Consider the following 21,985-nt stretch of genomic DNA (forward strand, 5'->3'; position numbering starts at 1 on the left):
ACGAAGCGAGCTCTTCAGCAAAATACCCACTTTGATAGCTTTTCACTGACGTCACTCAGTCATCCACCTCTTAAGCAAAGAAGGCGGGATTAGAAGACAGCTGGACTTCTTTCTCGCCCTCCCTCTACTGGACAGGCTAGCGCAGTGACCAGCCCTGTCCCGGGTCGATTTGGCGTTTCTATTGGTCCGTTTTCCCGAGGAGGCTGGCTGTGAGGTGACTCCGCCCACTCAGCGGGCGGGGCCCCTCCACCACGGGGGTTGGGGATGGTGGGGGTTGCTGAAACCGCCATCTTGGATTCCGCGGTAGCGGTGGCGGCGGTAACGCGCCGCTTCTGGGGAGTGGCTCTTCTCTCCCCCTCCCCCCGGTTCGGTAGCGGCAGCTCCTCCCACTGAGGGGGGTGGCGGGGCGGCGGTAGCATCTACGGCCATGGCGGCGACTACTGCTAACCCCGGTGAGGAGACGGAGGACTGGGGCGCCTCTAAAGGGGGAGGGGCTGAAGGGGCTGACAACTGAGGAGACCCACGATTGAGGGGACGTAGCTGGAGCTGGAGGCGCCGGGGCGGGGCGGGGGCGGCTAGGGACGGTGGGGGAGGGGAGTGACCTGGGGGAGGGGCTCGACCCCTGGGGAACACTGTAGACCGGAGCGGGAGGGAAAGAGCCGGCGGCTGGGAGTTGGGGGTTCCCTGCCCGGAGCTCTATTGGAGCGATGCCCGTGCGGGGCTGGGCCCCCCTCCACTCTTCTGGCGGCGGTCTGGTCTGTGGTGTGGTCTTTTAACCCTCTGCCCGGTGGAGGTGCTTGATGCCGAATAACTGTAGGCAAAGTGGCTCGTTTTACTTTAAGAGTAGTTTGGATTCATAAGCACTAGACCACGTTGCTGTTAGATGAGGTGTTGCTTCCAAACATTTAAACATTTAGATTTAAATTTAGATTTTTTAAAATTTAAAATTCTTTGGAAAAGAATATATATAAACACTCAGTTTCTCCAGGCTGTACCTCCTCCCTGCCTATACTTTGAAATTTGCATTTATGTGTTAAGAGGGCCTGTACTGTCTTTAGTTGCTGAGGGGCAGAGGTTTGTGTAATGGTTTGTGGTTCGGGACAGATCTTTCGTCCAGATCGCCAGGTTTTTATCTTGTTAGGCCTAGGTTGAGGCAGTTTCCATTCTTTCAGAAAAGTTTAGTTCCATGGCATTTCTCAATTTCAAAGAAATCTAATCAGTTTAAGAGTGGCATGTATTGCAGGTCTGGAGAGATCAGATCTTCAAATTCCTGGTCCTAGTCCTCTTTCCACTATATTACAGTTATTTTTCCCCACAAAGTATTTCGTTTTAGGAGGCCTAGTTTACCTGCTGGCCTTGGCCATTCTCTTGCAAAATAAAATCTGTCCTTTCTTGGGAAGCCTAATCTTTGATAACCTTTAAAAAAAAAAGACGGGGGGCGGGGCGGCGGGGGGAGGTGGCTGGAAGTGTGTGTGTGAGAATTTCTTGAATATATAACAGTGGGAGGGATTCCCTGCTGTCCTCATGTTGAAATTTAAATTTAATTTTTTTCGTGTCTCTGAAAGGCAGTATTATCTTGCAATATCCAGGTTTTGATATTATAGTTAAATCACTGTGAAATTTACAGTCTTTTCCACCATGTTTCTGGGAACAGAGCTATTTTAGGAAATGATTAATTCGTTACATGTCAACATCATTTTTAAAAATCTTTTACTGTTTTTAAAGGAAAAGGAGATAAAATTAACGACAAATTCCATTGCAGTGCTGACTGATGGAATAAAACTATAAAACTGGAAAAATGCCATATGGCAAACCTGACCTTGTAGTAAAATAACCTATCTGTGAACTAGGGAGTTAATAAACAAGATTTATAAACTGATGGCACATTGTAAAATGCTTATATAACCCTAGTCAAATTGCAAAGCATTTCTCTTAAGAAGTAGCCTGGGTAAACAAGTTTTAGTGTACATGTCAGAAGCTTTTTTCCAGCTGTGTGGGTGGGGTTGCTTTATTTTGTTTTGTTTTTTAAACAACAGCAACCAGAATGACAATCTCTTGACTGAATTTTCATTAGCTGATCAAAATCAGGTTAAATCTCTAAGCAGAAAATAGCATTTTTTGTGTTTTTGTGCAGAATCCTTGTTAATGGAACAGTCAATTTTGTTTATTGTCCTCTGGCTGCTTGCTTCTGTAATTTTTACATTTCTTTTTTGATGATGAAAAGTTCTTCCATGTCTTCTAAGTTATTGATCCCATGTTCAATACATAATAAATCAGGAAATGTATTTTCTTTTTCATTTCTCCCTTTTCACCTTTCTGTCAAAAGGAAGAGATCATAAATAATGATGTAGATTTTTTCAGTAGCCTGTTGCATTTTGGGAAATGAGATCCATGAATGGAGGGATACAGTGTGGAAATGTCCTGTGCTTAATGAAAAGAAAGAAATGGTTTTCAAGTCAGAATTCTTTGCTGCATTGTCATACCTTCTTTCCTTAGAGCCGTTGTAGGGACCAGGAATATCATACCTATTTCTTTGAATTTTTTCGACTTTGTATTTTTGCTGGAGTACTGGCTGATAAGTTTCCCTACAGTTCTTGTTTGTTCTGTCTTCACATATGTCTGCAGAAGATTTTCAAAAATAATTATTTTACTCTTCTAAGCTTCATTTAAGTTAATCCTTGGGGTTAATAACAATGCTTGCTCACATTAATTGTACATGATTTAAAGTCTGCTGGTGGCCGTTCACTGTCTTTCAGGGGACCTGGTTCTTCTGCATTTTTCACTATCTTAACATGGCACTGCATCAGAAGAAGAGTAAAATAAATGGTTTATACTCTCTTCTCTGTAAGAGTTGTGTTGAAATAATAGTTGTAATGTGATGATAACTTTTTTCCCCAAAATTGATAATTCCTCATATTCTATCCTTTTTCACTAATTCTTCTTCCACTGGCAAGTAGAAGTGGATGGGTAGATGGTCCATGAAGCTTTAGGCTATAACTTTTTTGTCTATGGATTACTAACAATTTTGAGGAACACTTTTTAAATTGGGTATGTGATTTGTAATGCATTGGCTAAGGGACTGGTTGGGAAGAGATTAGGTATTTGATTTACAATTTGATACTCAAACTGGAGACTGGAATAAGTTTGTAGTAAGTGTAGGTTTTTCCACCCTTGATTCTGGTATTCTCATTAACAGAAAACTCTTTTTGTGCTATTATGTGCAATTTATTGTGGATGGAGAAAGCAAACACTGGGTTTGTAAGGCTACCATTTAAGAAAAAAATTTCTTTTTAGATAATTTTTACCTGTATAAATGATAGTTTTAAATTCATCCATTAATAAAATTGTTTTATTTACCTTTTCCAGATATGGGAAAATAGGAATTCATGCAGTGTAAGATTAAGATGTCAAGATATTCTGCTATTATTAATATATATTCTACCGCAGAGACCTTTAATAGTGTATTTTACTAATTTAACAGTTGAAATATGATTAACATTTTTGAAAAGGAACCTCAATCTGCATAGTTTTTGTGCAGTATATTTGCATTACCAACCTGCATCTTTTTCTATTTTCTTAGAAATTAAGAAGTAGATACTTATGTATTCTTGGAAGTCTAGTTTTTTGGTCATTTTGAAATAGTGGTCTCTGAGCTTAATTTTTTGCATTTCGGTCCTCCCCTTCTCAAATAGTCCACTAAGAGATGAGATTAATATGTTTCATGGATGTTTTTTGAAAGTCTTTTGCTGTTCTCTGCTATGGATGACTTTCTTCTAAGGTAGTAACAATAGGGATTTCAAGTGGTGGTTGATCTTCACAAACTAAATTGCCACACTCAAGGACACTAAGCCCTTTTCCTTGATTTAACTTAGGCTGTGACACCTTGGCTGTGTCTAATTCCAAAACTAGTAAAATTTGAATCCTTGATTTGTGAAAACTGCCTTTGGAGCTATCTTTTTCTTTCAAGATTAGTTACAAGACTTATTTAAAATGTTAATTCCCTGGTGTTATAATACTGTAATGGGGCACAAGGATAACATTTCTGTCGATGCTATCCAGTATTTCTGTGGTTGTATAGCTGATTTTATTTAGATGTAACAATAAAAAAGTGCATTTAAGGCGCTTCTGAAATGCAGGGCCTGAGCTTAATGGAGTCTTGGTTCACCACCCACACCTTGTAGAGCCATCTGTTTTTAAGAATGCTGCCTAATGTGCCATGATGACTTCAGTAAGTAGACATCAGTGAGTGTTCGAGTTGGAAACATGACGACACGATGCCTATCATTTAAGGAAACAAACCCAGAGAAAGGAATGGACACATTTATTAAGTTCCTACTATATGCCAGCCCACACTTTCCTAGTTTGTTGACTAGTCTCTATATTAGAAACTGTCTCCCTCTTTTCAGATAAAATTCTTTGAATTTATATCTTTTCTTCATTTTTTATTTCCCTCCACATTTTCACTGTAGTTGAATGGACAAAGGAAGTTACGGCTTCAACGATGTAATTAGAATATAAGTTTCATGAGAGCAGAACTTTTGCTTCCCTTGTTCACCACAGCACCCTAGTGCTTACAGTGGTGCCTAGTATATAGGACCAGAGTTCAATAAATATTTGTTGAATAAATGAACAAATGTAAAACCCAGCATTAGTGGTTCATTCCTTATGCATTAACATGAAAATACTTTTGAAAGGATAATACTAATTAAGCCATTGACATCATGAATTAATTTATACCAACTATAATAATACCTAATATTTAACAATGTATGCCAGCTATTTTAAATGTATTATCTCGTTTAATAATTACAACAATTTTATGAAGTAGGTATTATCCTTGTTATACAGAGGAGGAAACTAAGGTACCAAGTGCATAAGTTAACTTGTCTGAAGTCCCCTACCTAGTAGGAGGTAGAAACAAAATTTGATTGCTGGCAGTCTATTTACACGGTCAGCATTCTTTTTTTTTTTTGAGACAGAGTCTCACTCTGTTGCCTGGGCTAGAGTGCCATGGTGTCAGCCTAGCTCACAGCAACCTCAAACTCCTGGGCTCAAGCAATCTTTCTGCCTCAGCCTCCTGAGTAGCTGGGACTACAGGCATGTGCCACCATGCCTAGCTAATTTTTTCTATATGTATTTTTAGTTGTCCAGCTAATTTCTTTCTATTTTTAGTAGAGACGGGGGTCTCTCTCTTGCTCAGGCTTGAGTTAGCATTCTTAATCTCTAAATTATAAGACTTTTTCCAGGCCGTGCATGGTGGCTCATGCCTATAATCCTGGCACTTTAGGAGGCTGAGATGGGAGGATTGCTTGAGGCCAGGAGTTCAAGACCAGTCTGAGCAACAGTGAGACCCCGTCTACACAAAAAATAGAAAAATTAGCCATGCATGGTGGTGTGTGCTTGTGTAGTTCCAGCTACTTGGTAGGCTGGGGCAGGAAGATCACTTGAGCCCAGGAGTTTGAGGTTGCAGTTAGCTATGATGATGCCACTACTCTTCTCTAGTCCAGGGAACAGAGTGGGACCCTGTCTCAAAAAAAAAAAAAAAAAAAAAGACTTTTTCCATTGTGATGTAGAGTCACTTCCTACTGAAATGTAGTACAAATTTTGAGGAGGAGCGTGGGACATTGTCTTTAGGTAGATGAAGGAGATGAAATACATTAGTCAGCTTGGAGGGCACACTATTGCTGAGATGAACTGAGTGCAAGGTGCTGAAAAAGGAGCTGGAAGAGTAGTTTCCTAAAATCTATTCTGTAACTTCCTGTATTCTTTCCTTATAGTTTTGTGTTTCAGCTCTTTAAATACTTTTAAGCTTCTTATTGGAATCCTTCTCTGAGTTCTTTGTACTCCATAACTGAGCCTTTTCTAGAAACTTGGCTTCAGAGACACTGCACATGCTTGTTTTTCTCACTGACTGTTTCTTATTTGTCCCTTTTGCCTAGTCATTTTCTTTTTCTTTTTTAGTGTGCGTTTACTTTTATATTCTGACTCTTATGGCTAGAACTCTTAACTAAATAATAAACCAAGCAACTGCCTTCATTTCTACTTACTTGCCCAGCTACTTGCCTTCGTACCTCAATTTAGCATTTACTTGGTACCTATTTTATCCCTTTCCCTTCATTTAACTTTTTTATATTAAAGACCCCAAAAATTTTGTTCATGGCTCTCACATAAACTGCTTTCCTATATTTTTATCTATTTAAAAGACATCTCTCTCTCTCTCTCTCTCTCTCTCTTTTGGGGGTACAGTGTCTCGCTATGTTGCCCAGGTTGTTCTCAAACTCCTGGGCTCAAGTGATCCTCTCACCTCCTGAGTAGCTGAGACTATAGGCACAGGCCAATGCGCCTGGCTACATCTCTATTTGAATAATCTTTAACATACTATGTATATGTTCACCAATATTTCCTTCAAATCTGCTGTCCTTCTTTTCTGTATCTTTCATGATTATCACAGTTTTCCAATTCCCCAGGCTAAGCAACTAGAAGTATTTGGGTTTTTTCCTTTTTATGAGTTAATATGGGTGGTTATATGTTCTTGGCTCTTTTGCTTTAAAAATAAATGTATATATTCATTTAAAGTTATTTTAATCAAAATTATACATGCATATATTATATTTAAAGTCTTAGATAGTTTTACAAGGTATGTTACAAAAAACAGCAGTCCTCTACTCCCTTTCTCTCATTTCTTTCTCTGTAATAGCAACCATTTTTATTTCTTTAACAGAACTTTTTGCTTATGTTTAAATAAAATGTCCCAGAACTGAATGAAAGACATGAGTTTCCAGATTGAAGGGGCTAGATGAGTGGATGAAAACACACTCACATCAAGGCACATTATGCTGAAATTTCAGCATCAGATACAAAGAGAATATCCTACAAGCTTCAGGGAGAAAAAAATTGGCTGCATTCAAAAGAATCAGGAATCAGATTGATCTTGTTTCTTTTTTTCTTTTTTTGGAGACGGAGTCTTGCTCTGTCGCCCTAGGTAGATGATGGGGAGTGCACTGGAAGGTATGCTCCACCAGTAGGAGAGAGATATGGAATATGGGAAAGAGGCAGTACAACCCAGGAGAAAAGTGAAGCATCCAGTGTGCATACATTGCTATTAGTTTCCCTGTTTTTTCTTTCTTTCTTTTTTTTTTTTTTTGTTTTTTGAGAGTCTCACTCTGTCACCCTGGCTAGAGTGCAGTGGCGTCGTAATAGCTCACTGACACCTCCAACTCCTGGGCTCAAGTGATCCTCCTGCCTCAGCCTCCCGAGTAGCTGGACTACAGGCATGTGCCACCACATCTGTAGTGGCAAAAACCAGAAAACAGTTTTTTTCTATTTTTGGTAGAGAGCTGAGTCTTGCTCTTACTCAGGCTGGTCTCAAACTCCTAAGCTCAAGTGATCCTTCCATCTCGGCCTCCCAGAGTGCTAGGATTACAGGCATGAGCCACTGCACCTGGCTGGTTTCCCTGTTTTCAATAGGGTACCCCCACTTTCACATTTGCCTGGTGTTCCCCAAGTGGGAAGACCTTTGGTTTACACTCTCCAGAGAAGTCTGTCTTTCACAGGGGACACGATATCAACCTCTTTGGAAGGCTAGGAGCAATCAGTTTTTTACATGTGCCTACCCTTAGACCCAGCAAGTCATTTTCAGAAATTTGTTAGTACAGAAATCCTGGCATCTATGCATAAAGATACACAAAGATATTTACTGTAATATTATTTATGATCGTGATAGTTTGAATGTCATAATCTACATACATTTATACCATGAAGTACCATATAGCTATTAAAAAGAATGAGCTACACCTGTATTTACTGTCATGGCACCCTCTCCAAGATTATTGTTACATGGAAGAAAAAAGGTTCAGAGTAAGTACAGATGTTTCTCGATTTACGATGGGGCAATGTCCAGATAAACCCATTTTAAGTTGAAAATATTAGAAGTCAAAGATGAATTTAGTACACCTAATCTATTGACATCATAGCTTAGCCTGGCCTATCTTAAACGTTCTAAAAATGCTTACATTAGTCTACAGTGAGCAAAAACATCTAACATAAATTCTACTTTTTGATAAAATGTTGGCTATTATGTAATTTGTTGAATATTGTACATTACTTCAAAATTGCAATGTTTTCCTACCATCATAAAGTCAAGAAATCTTAAGTGGAGCCATCACAAATTGGAGACTGTATAATATGATCCTATTTTTTGCTTGTTTGGTAAAAATTAACAAAACCTTATGTACAGTACATAAGTGTAAGTGTACAGAAAGAACTCTGGAAGGATTCATATCAAAATGCTAATAGCAGTTACCCATAGGGAGGAAAGTGGTATTGGGGTATGTATGTGGAGAATTTTACTTTTGACTGTTTGCTTCTGTATTGTTCAAATGTTTTTAGTGACTTCTCCATTTGATTTTCTGTACATCCTTATTGTATTTTAATGTATTACTCTTGTCATGAAAAATTAATTTCAAAATCAATCAGATCACTAGTTTGGTGTTTGGTATATTTCAGTAAAGCTACTATTTAAGAAGTAGTTGCAGTGCACCAGGCACAATGCTAAGCAGTTTTTATATTCATTATCTAATTTAATCTTCCCAAAAGGTAGATACTGTTATTAACCATATTTCACAGATAAACTCAAGTAATGAAGTAATTTGCCCAAGGTCTTACAACTGGTAAGTGGTGACCCGCTGACTGGAATGCGGATTAGAGTTTAAGCTGTGTTTTCTCAGATTTTTCAGTGCATGCCACACAGATAGGCATGCACACATACGTTTTCCTTTTTAAAAATTGCCATCATGCATTCTTTGGTCATAAAAATAATATATGATTATTATAAAAGATAAAACAATATGGATATATAGAAAATCAAATGTAGAAGTCTCCAAATGCCATTTTGGAGATAATCACTGTTAAGTTTATTGTGCAATATTTGCTCACTCCATTCTAGCCATGATGTCATCCTCAACTATTTCTAGAACTTAACAGGCATGCTTTCACCTCAGGCTCTTTGCAGTTTGCCTAAGGTGCATCCCCAAGACACCTGCATAGTTGTTTATTCCCTCATCTCCATCTGATTTTTCCTTAGATGTTACCTTTTTTAGCAAGGCCTTCCTTCACCATCTAAAATTGCAGCCTCCTATCCTTGGACCTTTATGTACTTCTGTTTGACTTTTCCTAGCTTATTTTTCTCCGTATTTATCATTGTTAACATACTATTAGGGTAAACAATATGAAATTACCAGTATTTGTCCATTTTAACCTATAAAATGGCAATTTCAGATTGTCAACCTAATTTGTATTTTGATTATTTCTCTTGTTTATCTCTTTCACTAATAGTAAGATTCATAAGGGTTAGGATTTTTGTCTCGTTCTATTTATTGCTTTATTTCCAGGGCCTGTAATAGTGCCTGACATATAATAGTAATGTAGTAAATATGAGCCTTTACAGACTTTTGTTACACATAAATATTAAAGAAATATATTATATATTTTCTGCAATTTGTTTTTTCTATAATCATGTGTGGTGGATAACTTCATTTTAGTGATACAGAATCATTTCAGATTTCTAAAATATATCTTAAAACTTTTTTTTATTGTGGCAGAATACATATAATATAAAATTTGCCTCCTTAACCATTTTTAAGTATACAGTTCAGTGGCATTAAGTACATTTACATTGTTGTGCAACCATCACCATCATCCATCTCTGGAACTTTTTTCATCTTACAAAACTGAAACACTGTACCCATTAAACAATAACTCCCCATTTACTCTCCGCAGCCCCTGGCGACTTACGCCTGTAATCCTAGCATTCTGGGAGGCTGAGGAAGGAGGATCGCTTGAGCTCAGGAGTTGAAGACCAGCCTAAGCAAGAGTGAGACCCCAACTCTACTAAAAATTGAAAAATTAGCCAGGCACAGTGGTGTGCACCTGTAATCCCAGTATTCAGGAGGCTGAGGAAGGAGGATCACTTGAGCTCAGGAGTTTGAGGTTACAGTGAGCTATAATGCCACTGCACACCAGCCAGGGCGACAGAGGGAGACTCTGTCTCAAAAAAACAAAACAAAACTAAGAACTCTTGTAATAATATAGTAAGAGAAGAAAACAAAATAAATAGTGAAAATATTGAGTAAGGGAGGTAAAATCATCGTTCCTTAAAGATGATGTGAATGTATACTAAGAAAACTATAAAATACTTAAAAATAAAAAGATATAAGACCTACGTGAAGAAAAGTATAAAATTTTATTGAAGGACATTAGAAAAGATCTGAATAAATGGAAGACACCATATTTTCGTATGGGCAAATATATAGTATCATAATGGTACTGTTCTTTCAAATTAATAAATAAATTGAATGTAATTGAATTAACCTCATGAGTTTTTGATCGTTAGAACTTTAAATAGATTTTAAAGTTAAAAAGGAACATGAAGTGTATGACATTAAAAAATATTTTTAGCCTTTTGTTATGGGGGGGGGCCTGTTTGTCATCTGTGGTGAATGTATCTTGTCTTGCTCTGTAAACCTATTTAGCCCTTTCTCAATAAACTTCATTTCAGGCTTGCAAAAAAGAAATGTTTCTAAACTTTTTATTTTACTCTTTTGAGACAGGGTCTTGCTCTGTCACCAGGCTAGAGTGTAGTGGCATGACGTGCAATCATAGCTCACAGCAACTACAAACTCCTGTGCTCAGGCAGTCCTCCTGACTCAGCCTCACAAAGTGCTGTGATTACAGGCATAAATTAATGTTTTTATTTTGAGATAGTTTTAGATTCACGTATAGTTATAAGAAATAATACAGAGATTCCCTGTACCTTTAACTAGTTTCCCCCAATGGCAGTATCTTGTAAAACTGTAGTACAGTTTTTGTGTACAGTATAGTGCACAAGAGTCCCCCTCATGGTGCCATTTATAGCCACACCCACTTTTGTCCTACTCCCACCCTCTTTTTAACCCTTGGCAGTCACTAATCAATTCTCCTTTTCTATAGTTTTGTCATTTCAAGAATGTTCTATAAATGGAATCATATACGTTATAACCTTTTGTGATTGGCTTTTTTCATTCACCATGGTTTCTCTGGAGATTCAGTCTGTTCTTTTTTTATTGCTGAGGTAGTATTCAATAGGATGGGTATATCGGTTTGTTTAACCATTCACCTATTGAGGGACATCTGAGTTTCCCCCCCCTCCAATTTTTGGCCATTAGAAATAAAACTGCCATAAACTTTTGTTTACAGATTTTTGTGTAAACATACATCTTCCATTTTTCTGGGGTAAATGCCCAGAAATATGGTTGCTGTGTTGTATGTTAGTTGCATTTTTAGTTTTGTTTTTTTTTTGTTAGCAGTAATTGAAGGCGGCATTTTTAGGTGTTTTTTTTTTTTTTTTTTTTTTTTGAGACAGAGTCTCACTCTGTTGCCCGGGCTAGAGTGCCATGGAGTCAGCCTAGCTCACAGCAACCTCAAACTCCTGGGCTCAAGCGATCCTCCTGCCTCAGCCTCCCGAGTATAGCTGGGACTACAGGCATGCGCCACCATGCCCAGCTTATTTTTTCTATATATTTTTAAGAATGTACTATTTTACATTCTCACCAGCAATGTGAGAGATCATGGTTTTCCGTGCCCTCCCTTGCATTTTGTGTTTTCATTTTTTATTTTAGCCATTCTGTGTGTAATGGTATCTTGTTGTGGTTTTAATTTGCATTTCTCTCATGGCTAATCGAGTGAGCCTTGTTTATCTGTGGGCTTTGCCACCTACTGATTCAACCAACCATGGATTGAAAATACTTGGGAAAAAAAACAATAAAAATAATAATAAGGCCAGGCGTGGTGGCTCACGCCTGTAATCCTAGCACTTTGGGAGGTAGAGGTGGGAGGACATTTGAGTTGCAGGAGTTTGAGACCAGCCTGGGCAAAGTGAGACCCCGTCTCTACAAAAAATTAAATTAGCCAGGCATGATGGCACGTGTCTGTAGTCCCTGCTACTAGGGAGGCTGAGATGAGAGGATCCCTTCACCCAGGAGTTTGAGGTTGCAGTGAGCTACGATGATGCCACTGCACTCTAGCCCAGGCAACAGAGCATGACACTGTCTCAAAAAAAAAAAAAAAAAACCAAAACAAAACCAAAAAAACGATACAATAAAAAAATACAAATAAAAAATAACCATATGTAATATTACATTGTATTAGGTATTGTAAGTAACCTAAGAAATGATTTAAACATTAGCTTCCATGTGAGTTGTATTTAACTCACGCCAGTTTTGAGCCTGGGGCCTCCTGAAGCCTATGTAACTCACAATCTCTTTACCTTGGGAGCTGAGTGGTGTGCAGGCAACTCATGCTGCCATGCTGTAGCGTACGTGTTACGTGATGGGTGCCCCCCTGGGCAAAACCTGTAATTGGTTCTTGAAAATCTTACTTATTGATGTTCTTATTGTTACAATTAATATTGACAATCTAATTGCATATAACTCACACAGAAAACAAAAAATAACAAATTTTTCATTAAATTAGAAAGGATCATTTTGTTTTTGAAGTTTTTATTCTATTTTCATAATAAAACACTGTGGCCTCAAGGAAAAAATTTTTTTTCCAGTGTGGCTGTCAGTGTGGTAAAGTATATGGAAGGGCTGGTCTGAGTGCAGTGTCATTTACAACCAATTGATCACAATCAGTTATAGAGCCCTTTGTTCCTTCTCCATTCCCACTGCTTTAGTTGACTATCTTTAAAAAGGGGGCGGGGGGAAAGAAAAAAACAATAAAATATATGGAAGTCATAGGTTATATGCAGATGCTACACCATTATATGTAGTATGGTTGGGAGTCTATGTATGGAAAGTGTGGGTTATATGTAAATACTTTGCCATTAAAATATAATATGTAGGAGTCGTAGGTTATATGTAGATACTATGTCAAGGGACTTGAGCATCTGTGGATTTTGGTGTCTGTGGGGGTCCTGAAACCAATCTGCCTCACATGTCAAGGGACAACAGTAATGTTGAACATCTTTACATGTGGTTATTTACCATCTATATATCTTTTGGTGTGTCTCTTCATGTCTTTTGCTTATGTTCTATTTGGATTGTTTGCTTTTTTATTGTTGAGTTTTGAGAGTTCTTTTTATATTCTAGATATGAGTCCTTTGTGGGTATGTGATTTTCAAATGTTTTCCCTCACTCTGTAACTTGTCTTTTCATTCTCTGACAGGGTCTTTCACAGAACAAGTTTTTTGTTTTAATGAAGTCCAGTTTATCAGTTTTTTCTTTCATGGATCAGCCAAAGCTGAGAACTTCTTGCCTGGCTTTAGATCCTAAAGATTCTATTTTTTTTTTTCCTAGCAGTTGTGTAGTTTTACATTTTACATTTAAGTTTGTGATCCATTTTGATTAATTTTTTTTTCTTAGACAGAGTCTTACTCTGTTGCCTGGACTAGAGGACTGTGGCGTCAGCCTAGCTCACAGCAACCTCAAACTGCTGGGCTCAAGTGATCCCCCTGCCTCAGCCTCCTGAGGAGCTGGGACTATAGTTGTGCACCACCATGCCTGGCTAATTTTTCTATTTTTAGTAGAGACGGGGTCTCGCTCTTGCTCAGGCTGGTCTTGAACTCCTGACCTCAAGTGATCCTCCTGCCTCAGCCTCCCAGAATGCTAGGATTACAGGATTACAGGCATGAGCCACCGTGCCTGACCCATTTTGATTAATTTTTATATAAGGTGTTTGGCTTAGATTGAGTTTCATTTTTTTGCCTATGGATGTCTAGTTGCTCCAGCACCATTTGTTGAAAAGGCTATCTTTCCCCCATTTAATTGCTTTTACATCTTTGTCAAAAATCATTTAGGTATATTTGTGTATTTCTGGGTTCCATTGAACTATGTATGTATCCCTCTGCTAAGACCACATGGTCTTGATTACTGTAGCTATGTACTAAGTCTTGAAATTGGGTTGACTGACTCCTTGCACTTAATTTTTTTTTCAAAATTGTTTTAGTTATTCTAGTTTCTTTACCTTTCTATATAAATTTTAGAATAATCTTGTTTATATAAAAAAATCTTTTGAATTTTGGTAGGAATTATGTTAAATTTTGATAGGAATTCTGTGTATCAGTTTCACAAGAATTGACGTCTTTAATTTACTCTATTGGGTATTTCAGTCTATGAACACAGTCCCATATGTCTCTCCATTTATTTATACCTTTGATTTCTTTCATCAGTGTTGTGTAGTTTTCAGCATACAAGTCCTGTGCATGGTGTTAGATTTACACCTAAAAATTTTTTTTTTATTAAATGATTGTAAATGGTTTTGTATTTTTAATTTTGGTGTCCATGTATCAGTTACTAGTTTATAAAAATACTGTTGAGTTTTGTTTATCTTGTATCCTGCGACTTTGCTGAATTAACTCATTCTAGGAAGGTTTTTTTTTTTTTTTTTTTGAGACAGAGTCTCACTCTATTGCCCATGCTAGAGTGCCATGGCGTCAGCCTAGCTCACAGCAACCTCAAACTCCTGGGCTCAAGCGATCCTACTGCCTCAGCCTCTCGAGTAGCTGACTACAGGCATGCGCCACCATGCCCGGCTAATTTTTTCTATATATATTTTTAGTTGTCCATATAATTTCTTTCTATTTTTATTTATTTTATTTTATTTTTTTTGTTTTGATTTACTTCAATCATTTATTGAGAGTATAAGGGGTCAGCATCAGATGCTACAGAGATTTAAGAAAGTTATAAAATACAAATATTTCTCTTAAGGAATTTAATATAAACAAATAATTTTAATATTAATATAAAGCACAATAAAAAGAGTGTGCCATAAGAGTACCTGAATTATGGAATATATGCTATGGATATTATTTATTTATTTATTTTATTATTTTTTTTTTTATTTCAGCTTATCATGGGGGTACAAAAATTCGGGTTATATATATTGCCCATGTCCCGCCCATCCCCCTGAGTCAGAGCTTCAAGCCTGTCCATTCCCCAGACAGTGCGCATCGCACTCATCATGTAGCTATACCCCCATCCCCTCCCCCAAACCCCCACCTCAGTCTGAAACCCAATTGGTGTTATTCCCAAATGTGCACTTAGGTGATGATCAGGAAAACCAATTTGCTGGTGAGTACATGTGGCGCTTATTTTTCCATTCTGGAGATAACTTCACTTAATAGAATGGCTCTTGCTCAGGCTAGTCTCGAACTCCTGAGCTCAAATGATCCACCCTCCTTGGCCTCCCAGGGTGCTAGGATTACAGGCATGAGCCACCATGCCCGGGCTAGGAAGGTTTTTTTTGGCAGGGGTGGAGATTCTTTAGGATTTTCCACATAGACAATCATGACATCTGCATATTGGGTCAGTTTTATTTCTTCTTTTTTGATGTGTATGCCTTTTATTTCGTTTCCTTGCATTTTGCAATGGCTAGCCCTTCCCACTTTGAATAAGTGATGAGAGTGGACATTCTTATCTAGCTCCAGTCTTGGCAGGGGTGGGGTGAGGTTTCACTGTAAGTATAATGTTAGCTGTAGGGTTTTTTTTTTTTAAGATTATTTTATCAAATTGAGGATGTTTTCCTCCACTCCTTTTTTTTTCTGAGAGTTTTTATCAAGAATGGGTGTTGGTTGGCGGGGCGCGGTGGCTCACGCCTGTAATCCTAGCACTCTGGGAGGCCGAGGTGGGTGGGTGGATCGCTCAAGGTCAGGAGTTCGAGACCAGCCTGAGCAAGAGTGAGACCCCCGTCTCTACTAAAAATAGAAAGAAAATTATCTGGCCAACTAAAAATATATATAGAAAAAAATTAGCCAGGCATGGCGGTGCATGCCTGTAGTCCCAGCTACTCGGGAAGCTGAGGCAGTAGATCGCTTAAGCCCAGGAGTTTGAGGTTGCTGTGAGCTAGGCTGACGCCATGGCACTCACTCTAGCCCGGGCAACAAAGAGAGACTCTGTCTCAAAAAAAAAAAAAAAAAGAATGCGTGTTGAAGTTTGCAGGTGCTTTTTATTCATTGTTTGATGTGATCATGTGATATGATTTTTTACTTCTCTAGCCTGTTAATATGGTAGATTACATTGATTAATTATCAAATATTGAACTAGTCTGCATCTCTGGAATAAACTCCAAGTTGGTCATATTATGTTATTTTTTTATATTGTTAAATTTTATTTGCTTATATTTTATTAAGATGTATCTGTTTTCATGAGGGATATTGGTCTCTAGTTTTTATTGTCTTTGTCTTGTTTTGATATCAGAGCAATACTACCTTCATAAGTTGAATTGAGAGATATTCCTCCCCTCAAGTAGTTTTTGGAAGAAATTGTGTAGAATTGGTATTAATTTTTCTTTAAATGTTTGGTAGAGTCCTCTAGAGAAATCCTCTGGGCCTGGAGATTTCTTGTTTTGGAGTTTTAAACTTGTGAATTCAATTTCCCTCATAGTTATAGGGCCATTCAAATTATCTATTTTGTATTGGGCCAGTTGTAGTTTGTGTTTTTTCAAGAAATTGGTCCATTTTGTCAAAATTGTCAAATTTATGTGTATAAGGTATTTTTAATATTTCCTTATTATCCCTTTGATATATTCAGGGTCTATAGTGATATCCCAGTTTTCTAATATTAGTAGTTGGTGTTTTCTCTTTTTTGTGTGTCTTACTAGAGGTTTGCCAATTTTATTGATCTATTTAAAAAGAACCAAGCCTTTGATTGATTTTCTTTATTTTTCTGTTTTCAAAATCATTAATTTGTGCTCTTTATTATTTCCTTCCTTCTGCTTGCTTTGGATTTATTTTGTTCTTTTTCTAGGCTCTTGAAATGGAGCTTAGATGACTGATTTGACTTTTTCTCTTTTCTAATGTAAGCATTTTAGTGCTATAAATTTCCTTCTGAGTACAGCTTTAGCTGTGTCCCACAAATTTTGCTGTGTTGTATTTTCATTTGCATTTAGTTTGATGTATTTTTTAATTCCTTTTAAGACATTCTCTTTGACTTATTGATTATTTAGAAGTGTGTTACTTGGTTTCCATGTATGTGGATATTTTCTCATTATCTTCCTGTTATTAATTCCATTTTGGTTGGTGAACACAATCTGTATGGTTTCAATTCTTTTAAATTTGTCGATGTTTGTTTTATGGCCTAGAATATGGTCTATCTTGGTAAGTGGTTTAGGGACACTTGAATGTGTATCTTCTTTTTTTTTTTTTTTTTTTGAGACAGAGTCTCACTCTGTTGCCCAGGCTAGAGTGAGTGCCGTGGCGTCAGCCTAGCTCACAGCAACCTCAAACTCCTGAGCTCAAGGGATCCTCGTGTCTCAGCCTCCCGAGTAGCTGGGACTACAGGCATGTGCCACCATGCCCGGCTAATTTTTTCTATATATATTTTTAGCTGTTTATATAACTTCTTTCTATTTTTAGTAGAGATGGGGTCTCGCTCTTGCTCAGGCTGGTCTCGAACTCCTGAGCTCAAAGGATCTGCCCACCTTGGCCTCCCAGAGTGCTAGGATTACAGGCGTGAGCCACCGCGCCCGGCCGAATGTGTATCTTCTGTTGTTGAGTGGGAATGTTTCTTTCTTCTTCTTCTTTCTTTTTTTTTAGTTTTTAAATTTATCAATATATTTTAAGGTTTTTTTTGTTAAGACAGGATCTCACTATGTTGCCCAGGCTAGTTTTGAACTCCTAGCCTCCAGCGCTCCTCTCTGCCTTGGCCTCCCAAAGTGTTGGGATTATAGGCATGAGCCACCATGCTGGCCGTGGAATGTTTCCATAAATGTTAATTAAATCCCATTAGTTGATGAAGTTGTTGATTACTTCTATATCTGTGTTGATTTTCTAATTGTTCTATCAATTGTTGAGAGAGGGGTGTTCAAGTCTGCAACTATAATTGTTTTCTCCTTTCATTTCTGTCAATTTTGTTTCACAAATTTTGTAGCTCTGTTGTTTAGTGCATACCTCTTGTCCTACTTTGTATGTGATAAATTTCATTTGCTCTGATAAATTTCATTTCATTTCCTCAATAACAATCTGATTATTGTTAATGTAGGCACTCCTGCTTTTCTTTGATTAATGAGTACATGATACATCTTTTTCCATCTTTTTCCTTTCAACCTGTCTTTATTGTTGTAGCTGAAGTGAGTTTCTTGTAGGCAGCATGTAGTTGGGTCATGTTTTTAAATTTGCTCTGCCAATCTCCGTCTTTTTTTTTTTTTTGAAACAGAGTCTCACTCTGTTGCCCGGGCTAGAGTGCCGTGGCATCAGCCTAGCTCACAGCAGCCTCAAACTCCTGGGCTCAAGCAATCCTTCTGCCTCAGCCTCTCGAGTAGCTGGGACTACAGGCATGCACCACCATGCCCGGCTAATTTTTTCTATATATATTTTTAGTTGTCCAGCTAATTTCTTTCTATTTTTAGTAGAGATGGGGTCTCGCTCTTGCTCAGGCTGGTCTCGAACTCCTGAGCTTCAAATGATCCACCCGCCTCGGCCTCCCAGAGCAATCTCCATCTTTTACTTGGTGTATTTAGACCATTTACCTTGAATAAAATTATTGATAGGGCTTAAGTCTGCCATTTTTTTTCTGTTTGCTTTTCCATGCTTTTTTGTTATTTGAACATTTTTTAGAATCCCATTTTGATTTATCCATAAAATTTGTTAGTGTATCTCTTTGGACAGCTTTCTAGTGCTTGCTGTAGGTATTATATTATATATAATATAATATATAATATATCACATTATATTAATATGTGATAATATATAATATATCACATAACTTATCACAGTCTACTGGTGTTGTCATTTTACCAGTTTGATAAAGTATTAGAAAGTATTAGAAAACTTACCTCTCTTTATGTTTCCTTACCCTTTCCTCTTCATAATTGTCTTAAATATATCCTCTGCGTACATTTAGAAACACACAGAACAGGTTTGTAATTTTTGCTTCAGCCATCACACATAATTTAGAAAACTTGAAAGAAGGAAATCCTGTTGGTTTTACCCATATTGTTGCTCACCATGTTCTTTCTTCTTTCCTAATGTTCCAAAATTTTTTCTTTTATAATTTCTATTCTGTGTAGACAACTTTCTTTAACCAGTCTTTTAGCATAGATCTGCTGGTGATAAATTCTCCTTAATTTTCCTTGACCTGAGAATGTCTTAATTTCCCTTTCATTCCTGAATATCTTCACTGGGTATAGGATTCTGGGTTGGTACTTCTTTTCTTTCAGAACTTAAAAAATGTTATCCGGTTCCTTGGATAACCTCTGTGGATGGCCTCCATGATTTCTGATGAAAAGTCCTCTGTCATTAGAATTATTTTCCCCCATAAGTAAGATGTCGTTTTTCTCTGCCTACTTCCAAGACTTTTTCTTTGTTTTTGGTTTTCAGAAATTTAAATACATGATGTGTGTTGGAATGGCTTTCTTTAGGTTAATCCTTTTAGGGGTTTGCACAACTTCTTGGATCTGTAGGTCTATGTCTCTTGCCAAAATTGGGAAATTTTCATATGTTATTTTTAAGTCCTGCCTTCTTTCTCCTCTATTTCTGCGACTACAATGACAAAAATGTTAGATCTTTTGTTTTAGTCCTTAAAATCCCTGAGGCTCTATTAATTTTTTTCTCTCAGTCTGTTTACTCTCAGTTCAGATTAGGTAATTTCTAGTGTTCTGTCTTCCATTTCACTGATTTTTGTCCTTTGTACCCTCCATTCTGCTCTTGGAACCCATCCACTGAGCTTTTTATTTCAGTTACTATATTTTTCAGTTCTGAAATTTCTATCTGGTTCTTCTTCATGTCTCCTATTTCTTTGCCAAGGCTTTCTATTATTTTATTTGTTTCAATGTGTTTGTAATTGCTTGTTGCAGCATTTTTTTTTCATGGTTGCTTTAAAAATCTTTGTTCGATAAATCTAACATCTGTGTCATTTCAGTGTTACTATCTGTTGATTGCCATTTTTCATTCAGTTTGAGATCTTCTTGATTTTGGGTATGACAGGGATTTTTTAGATTGAAACCTGGGCATTTTGTATTATGTTATATGATGTTGCATCTTATTTGAATCTTCTGTTTTAGCTGGCTTTCGTTGATACCACTTCGGCAGGGGAAGAGGGAACGCTGCCTTGATATTGCTAGGTGAAGGTAGAATTCCAGGTTCCCTGCTTGTCCTCTGTTGACACCTAAGGTGAGGGCTCCTTTTTATTGTTGGATGAGGATGAGAGTCACAGCTTTACCATGATCTCCACTGACACGGCAAGAAGAAGGGTCCCCATTTCTTTTTTTTTTTTTTTTTTTTTTTGAGACAGAGTCTCACTCTGTTGCCCAGGCTAGAGTGAGTGCCGTGGCGTCAGCCTAGCTCACAGCAACCTCAAACTCCTGGGCTCAAGGGATCCTCCTGTCTCAGCCTCCCGAGTAGTTGGGACTACAGGCATGCACCACCATGCCCGGCTAATTTTTTCTATATATATTTTTAGCTGTCCATATAATTTCTTTCTATTTTTAGTAGAGATGGGGTCTCGCTCTTGCTCAGGCTGGTCTCGAACTCCTGAGCTCAAAGGATCCGCCCACCTCGGCCTCCCAGAGTGCTAGGATTACAGGCGTGAGCCACCGCCCCCAGCTGGGTCCCCATTTCTGACCAATGGAGATGAAAGTTCTGGGTCCCTTCTGGGCCTTCTCTGACACCAACCACCCTGGCAGGGATATTGGGGTGCCTTGGTCTAGCCTTGCAAGAGTAAAAGTCTGGGCTCCCCACTCAGCTTTTGCTGGCATGGGTGAGAGTGGGGCCAAAACTTTTCCCTGTCACATTTGATAGTTGTTTAAAAATTTTGTCTTGGGCCGGGCACGGTGGCTCACGCCTGTAATCCTAGCACTCTGGGAGGCCGAGGCGGGTGGATCGCTCGAGGTCAGGAGTTCAAGACCAGCCTGAGCAAGAATGAGACCCCCGTCTCTACTAAAAATAGAAAGAAATTATATGGACAACTAAAATATATCAATACAAAAGATTAGCCGGGCATGGTGGCGCATGCCTGTAGTCCCAGCTACTCGGGAGGTTGAGGCAGTAGGATCGCTTAAGCCCAGGAGTTTGAGGTTGCTGTAAGCTAGACTGACGCCACGGCACTCACTCTAGCCCGGGCAACAGAGTGAGACTCTGTCCCAAAAAAAAAAAAAAAAATTTTTGTCTTGCTATGCTGCCACTTTTCCTGATGCTCAGAATAGAGAGGGATTTTAGAGGGCTATGTTTGTCCATGCCCCTTGGCATTGTCAGGTTGCTGACTTCTTCAGCTCACGTCTAGGATAGATGAGGCGAAAAGAAAACCCTGGGAACTCATTACCGTGTCATTCCTCAGGTACTAATGTTCCTAGCCTGTCTGCCTTCTTTTCTCCACCTCTCAGAATAAATGCCCAGGATTTTTAGTTGTATTTAGCAGGAGGAATAGGAAAAAGTCCATTTACTTTATTGTTCTGGAAGCGTAAGTCAGTGTATGACATCTAATAAGACAATTTTGTAAAACAAATTAATGGGGAACAGAGGACCTTTCCTATTAGATAATTAAAATATTAAAATATACTGTAAAACTATTGTAATCAAAAGTGTTGGGTACTGACATAGGAATAGGAAAATATTAATTCAGAGTAAAAGTGTAGAAAGAGATCAAGTATCTATAGATATTTAAGGTATAATAGAGGAGGCACTTCGGGTAAGTGAGGAAAAGATAAACTATTCAGGAAATGATACTAGAATAGTTAGCCATCCATTTGGAAGAAATAGAAGCATATATATTAGAAATACATAATAGACAAAGGGCTTAATATCCTTTTAATACTGATATATCCTACAGATTCATTAGAAAAAGATGCATTATTTAGCATAAAAATACTAAAGATGTGAAGAGTCAACTCTTTGGTTTTAGATAACTCGAAGGTAAAAAGAAATATAATAGAAATGAAAACAAGTAATGTACCATTTTTACCTGTTAGGTTTTGTAAAAATAAAAAGTATAATGTGTCCAGTGCTAGTGAGGGAAATAAG

At 38.0% G+C, this 21,985-nt stretch overlaps 1 protein-coding gene across 4 annotated transcripts in view; it reads left to right on the forward strand.

Annotated features, from left to right (window-relative positions):
* The first annotated feature begins 408 nt into the window (after window positions 1-408).
* Window positions 409-21,985, forward strand: part of ARNT (aryl hydrocarbon receptor nuclear translocator) — a 63,811-nt gene continuing 42,234 nt past the window's right edge. For all 4 annotated transcript variants that reach the window (XM_069480655.1, XM_069480658.1, XM_069480656.1 and 1 more), the window contains exon 1: window positions 409-452. In XM_069480655.1, the coding sequence (XP_069336756.1) occupies window positions 428-452 (25 nt within the window). In that variant the 5' untranslated portion in view covers window positions 409-427. The remainder of the gene's footprint in view (window positions 453-21,985) is intronic.

This window comes from Eulemur rufifrons, chromosome 8, assembly GCF_041146395.1.
Source record: "Eulemur rufifrons isolate Redbay chromosome 8, OSU_ERuf_1, whole genome shotgun sequence".
In the NCBI taxonomy this organism is placed as follows: Eukaryota; Metazoa; Chordata; class Mammalia; order Primates; family Lemuridae; genus Eulemur; species Eulemur rufifrons.